Source organism: Erpetoichthys calabaricus, chromosome 2, assembly GCF_900747795.2.
Source record: "Erpetoichthys calabaricus chromosome 2, fErpCal1.3, whole genome shotgun sequence".
In the NCBI taxonomy this organism is placed as follows: Eukaryota; Metazoa; Chordata; class Cladistia; order Polypteriformes; family Polypteridae; genus Erpetoichthys; species Erpetoichthys calabaricus.
Window position 1 is genome coordinate 253,800,859 of NC_041395.2, and position 6,095 is coordinate 253,806,953.

At 36.8% G+C, this 6,095-nt stretch overlaps 1 protein-coding gene across 2 annotated transcripts in view; it reads left to right on the forward strand.

The window, feature by feature from the left end:
- Window positions 1-3,182, forward strand: part of tmem26b (transmembrane protein 26b) — a 59,715-nt gene extending 56,533 nt beyond the window's left edge. For both annotated transcript variants that reach the window (XM_028795385.2, XM_051922839.1), the window contains exon 6: window positions 2,821-3,182. In XM_028795385.2, the coding sequence (XP_028651218.1) occupies window positions 2,821-3,086 (266 nt within the window). In that variant the 3' untranslated portion in view covers window positions 3,087-3,182. The remainder of the gene's footprint in view (window positions 1-2,820) is intronic.
- Window positions 3,183-6,095: the final 2,913 nt, after the last annotated feature.

Sequence of the window (6,095 nt, forward strand, 5' to 3'; positions counted from 1 at the left end):
TGGTCTTACTTTATGCCAAACCTTGGATTAATTTCTAGGATTAGGGTGGAATGTTACAGAAACACAAGACTCCTACACAAGCTTGGTGTCCCTAAACATCAGAATCTTTAGAGCTAAAGACCACAGGGAGCTAAAATGGGGGGATTTCTGGCAGTTCAGAGTTGGGATTACAGGAATTCATCCAGGTCATGATCCTCCTAGCTGTACAAGAGAGGGAATGGATGGTAAGTTTGTGTTGTTACCTTATGTGTTCACAGTATAGCTTTTAAGATGGCCCCTGTAAGGCTAGCATGCAATATTAGCCTTACACAAAAAATGAACACAAGGCAAAAGACAAGACCAAATCTTAGATGAACACATTCAGTGGTGGTTGAGTAGGTGGTTACAACAAGGTCATAGGTATGTTACAAGAAGGTAGCTCATAAATTTAGACCATGCCCTACTGAAATGGCTTATTCAAATGGCTGCCTGCAGGCCACATGCAGCTCAGAATCAACCTCCAAGGGGCCTAGCACATGGTCCTTCCAGAAACACAGAGAAAAAACACAGAAAAACACAATTACAAGCCTTCAGAAATTCCTACATAAATTCCACAGTAGTACAGACCATGAATGCAAATTCTGCATAGCCTAGAACATTCAATCCATAGTGAAGTATGTTGTTGTGTATCTAGAAGTGGTGGTAGTCGACTATGAGACAGTGATTTTTTTTTGTGGTGTATATACTGGTACGTTGTGCCAGTACCTTGGCCACAATATATTAAATGATTTTATAATTAATGGTGTGCTGTGTCTTAGTTGTATTCCACTTTCATCAAGTGAGTGCAAATGTGGGTTTTCACAAATGAATCTAATTGCTACTCCAATGAGAACCTCCTTATTGACAAGCACTGTCTCTGCACTTCTTTTCATATGATTAGTTGGCCATCCACTCACACACTTGGATCCAGCATATTCATGACTGTAACGAGAACAATGATCAGCCATTGACACTCAAAGCAAAGAATGGATTAGAAAGACTGCATTTGATGAAAGTTTGGAATTTTCTTTAAACCTCATTCAAATTAAGCACTGATTGATGGGCCTACATAACAACTTTTTTGTAGAATATAGACCTCGTTATTAACCATCCATCCATTGTCTAACCCGCTATATCCTAACACAGGGTTAGGGGGGTCTGCTGGAGCCAATCCCAGCCAACACAGGGCGCAAGGCAGGAACAAATCCCAGGCAGGGTGCCAGACCACTGCAGGACACACACTAGGGACAATTTAGGATCACCAGTGCACCTAACCTGCAGGGAGTAAACCGGAGCACCCAGAGGAAACCCATGCAGAAGTGGGGAGAACATGCAAACTCCACGCAGGGAGGACCCGGGAAGTGAACCCAGGTCTCCTTACTGTGAGGCAGAAGCGCTACCACTGCACCACCCTCAATTTTGGAAATTCTGTGTAATTTTAATCTATCAAGCATAATATTATGCAGCACAGTATAGCTGTGCAGGTGGTGTAATGGAAGTGCTGCTGCCTTCTGATAAGGAGATCATGGGTTCACGTGCCAGGTCCTCCCTGTGTGGAGTTTGCAAAGCACTTTGAGCAGTGAGTAAAGCACTATATAAATTTAAAGAATTATTATTTTTATACTTGATGATTTGTCAAGTTCAAATTTTAAACATTATGTTTTTTCACCAAATAAACAAAACATGTAGCGCTAGGACTCTCAGCCTTTATATACCTTCACAGTACCTTAAACTTGATCCAAATGCAACTATGCATACCGCCACCTTTTTGTTAACAAAAAAAGCACTGCTAATTACACATGTGGTGATTTAAACAAACCTATGTTGCTTCAGTGTGTAGTAAACATGGTATTCATGTGTGTTTGTCACTTTTATCACTTGTTATGGGTTCGTGCACTGATACCTTTTAAAGTATTGATAGTTCTTTTTTATTCTGTTAAATGCACTTTGTGATGTGCCTGGGTCATATATGACCAGAATTTTTTTTTTTATAAAGGTAAACAAATGTTATTGCTAATACTGTGCACTATTTTGTTTTTATGCATTTTGACATCTGCCTAAGTCAGATATGACCAAAATGTTTATTCTTTTATTTCAAAAGTGGAAAAAATAAGTATTGCTACTACCTCAGATTCTGTTCAACTATAGCTTTTTATTGTTTTTTTATGTCCTTTTTGATGTGCCTGTGTCAGATGTGACCAAATTAATAGGGAAACAATTAATAAATATTGCTTGTTTTTCAATACATTCATTTGTTTTGGCTTAAAAATTGTTATTACCTGCTGCTTAACAGCTGCTGAAAATGTCTGGCCCAGCTAAATTTCTTCATTTGAAAATCTGGCCCAGCTAAATTTGTAATTGAATAGCCCTGCTCTATATGTTCCAGTCTAAACATCCTTGCTCTAATATAGCATCAACATTCACCCAAATATTCAACTGCACAGGATAGGGAACACAATTGGAGTGCCATGGAAATATTACAAAGACTTGTGAGAAATACACAATACCTGGGAAATATTAAAAGACTAGTGAAAAGTTCATGAACAGTGTGCTGACAGTGACTGCTCCCAGACTTGTGAACATAGGTGGCGTCAGGCAGAAGCATATACCGTATCAGTGTATTCCTGCACTGTTTCGGAAACAAATTGTTTAGGATTAGTGATGAGCAAAACTGAAAATTAACCACCTTTTATACACTTGATGGTATCCTCTGTTGAGCTTTATAATATATGATGAAAGTAAAATGTTCATTTAAAGGTTTGCTATGTTTTAAAGACATGCTTTTTTTGATTCTATCAACAGTGCTACACACAGAGCCTTCATCAGCAAGCCAGAATTCCTCTGGATCTTTGTTGTCAACATACCGGGCAGATATTTGGAACATCATTGTAAGCCTTTTCATTCATGATGGGCCTTTTTTTGTATTACGAATGTTCGTGATGATCCATTTCAAGGTTATTCATCAAATGCTGGTATTTTTCAGTATTAAGAACTTTTTGGTACTATTAATTCAGATCTATCGTCTTTCAGTGATCTGTGAGGACTACAGATCAAGACTACCACATTAGCACAATCTCATAATTATCCCACTGACTTGTATTTGAGAACCGTTTTATAACTTGTTGTATTATTCTTAGCAAATAAATATGTTTCAGAAACCAAAATGTGTTGACTGTTTTACTACCAATGAACAAATTCCAAGAAAAGAAAATGAATGTCAATGAGTGCTACACATGTAAATAATGTTAATTATGCTGACCTGGTACTGAGAGGCCCTAATGTGTATGTGTCAGGAAAATAATTCTCAACTAACACCAGCTTATGTTGTGTTATGAACTAGGAATCCCAAAGCACATAATTCCCAAACAGTTCCAAAATTGCCCACTAGGAGAGATTTACCACCAAACTCTGGCTAAATGCAGACTCTTTATAACATAAAAGATTTATTTCACAAAAGGCACTGTAACACAAAAAGCCTCATAGTGCACAAATGGCAAAAATAAATTGCTTGAAAGGCAATCTAAGGCAAACAAGTTCAAATTCATAGATTCAAATAATAGTCAAAAAATAGAGCATAGGTTCAAAAATCCAGGAAATCTCAACACCACATGAAAATCACAAAAAAGTACAAGAACTCACCACTCCCTAGTACTTTTGGAATGCACCATTAGGAACTGTGGGAAACCCTTATCTTTAAACGACTGGGGGCAGTAATAAGATGCAAATGACAAAGGAGCCAGCAGTTCTCCATATAACTTGCTTCAGTACACACCTGTATGCATTCATTATGAACAATCTGGTTGTTGTCACTGCAAAAGTTAAAACACTACCAACCTATGAAATTAAATAAGACCCGATAGTGGCAAGAATTGATTTCTAATTAAACAACTGGGTTGGAGCACAATTCTGTAACCATTGCAGAACTCCAGCACCGGTGTTGCTCACAGTGGCGTAGCTCGAGTTTGTGCCACTCTGGGCGGGGCGGTGCTTCAATTTGCCTACCTCCAACATATAACCTATTTAAACAGAAAATTAAAATGACTTATAGACAAAAATTAAGATACATTTTGCATAGATTTATTCATTCTGTATATAGAGAAACAGCAATCATTTTTCACATATAATTATTTATAAGCAGCAACTAGACAAGAATATAGTATAGATGCACTGATAAGCCATGTTCTAATTATTAGTTTAATATAATTATGATGTGAAAACCAGAACCAGTGTAGTGTACAAGTGATAGGTGGGGATGTTTTCTGCGTAGAGCAAGAACGCATTCAGACTGATAACGAAACGAAATTATAAATTAGTTGTTTATCTTTGTAGAAATTATTATCAGTGTAATATTTCTGTTTATTTTTGTTATTGCCTCATAAATTTCAACTGTTGTGTCTGATGCCGTCACAGAAGGACAGTGTGAAAATTATTTTTGAAGCATTTGTGGATAAAAATCAGAGAATTTTACTTTTTTCATTCATGAGTGATATGTTTCCAAACTTTGCTGCTTACACACGAATTGTACTAAGCCTTTTGGCCAATAATACCGCCCCCAAAAATGTACCACCCAGGGCAGACCTCCCTCTCCGTCCACCCCTAGCTACGCCACTGGTTGCTCACCCCTGCCTTAGACTGATATTACTTGATTATGGTGTCCTCTTTTGTAAGTCACTTTGGATAAAACCGTACGCTAAGTAAATAAATGTAAATGAGCCCATCAAAATAATGGTAAAAGTTATAACTAAAAAACAAGAAAATCTATAATTGTGAACACACTAGACAGTAGTTCTTTATTACTGACTGAATCATGTGACCTGAAAGAAAAGGCCGATAAACAGGTAGAGTCAGTAACTGAAAGATATAACTACCTGGCAACCAGCTCAAAACAAAAAAAGAAAATCTTTGTTGAAGTACAAAGCAAAATTCAAAAACCTGTATAATTCAAAATGAGTCCCAACTGAAATTCTTTTGAAAAGCTAATACAAAAGACACAACATATCCCAAAGATAAGTTAATATGCACAATATGTTGCCATGTTTTATAACGCAGCATTATGACATAATGACTCATGTTAGTTGTGGCACTCTTTCTAATATATAGTAATGGTGAAAATGAAACCTGACATCTCTAAAACCCAAACCAAGCCACCAATTTATTATTTGCCAAGCCCAAAGAAAATTGCCATTCAAATGCATGTGCACTGAAAGCATCAATCGGGTTTTTCATAGGTGCCTCATGAGGGTCTGCTTGAAAAGACAACAGAGAGCAAACTACAAATACACAATGCAAAAAATAAACAAAATATAATTAAAACATGATCTTAAATAAATCAGGACAATACGAATGAGTACTATAAATATATTAGTATTTTTTCAAATGGTTTTCTGGGATGTAGTTCTCAGCTTTATTCTTGTTCTGCATTTTTATTTTGTTTTAAGATTCTTGGAATTAATTTGAAGTCAAGTTTTGTTTTTCTATCAGGCTGTACTTTCTTAATTAAAATGCTTAAATCCTGATTAAACCCTAATTTTACTGCGAAGCTAAAAAAGTTTTCTGAGGGTCTGTCTGCTCTACATTGTGGTTGCTCATGTCACCTTTAACTTTTCCAAAATTCCATTTCTAAATGCACATACTATGGCCCTGTTTCTGCATCACCAAATCTGCTGATTCTTCTTCTTTCTCTTCATTTTTGTGTCAATGTGCCTGATCAACTTTCTCCATACAGCTCAGTCCTGCACCTCCTCACTTGTCTAGCTGTTTTTCCTTCAGGTATTTTTAAACTTTATCCCGCCACTTCCACTTTGGCCTCCCTCGCTTTCTGTTCCCATGTATTTCCACTCTCATCATTCTTTTTCCCACAAATTCATTGTCTCTCTTCATCACATCACAAGTGACCTGGAGCACCAAAATGGCAATGCTCTTGAATAACCAGTATGGATAACAAAATGGTGACAAAATGATCTGACTGAAAAAAATGGCAAAAAAATAAAAGAAAATTGGGACATTTCTTCTATAACCCTGACCAATACCTATTCCAGTTAGTGGAGATGGCCTCCTTTTCTCAATAATTAACAAAA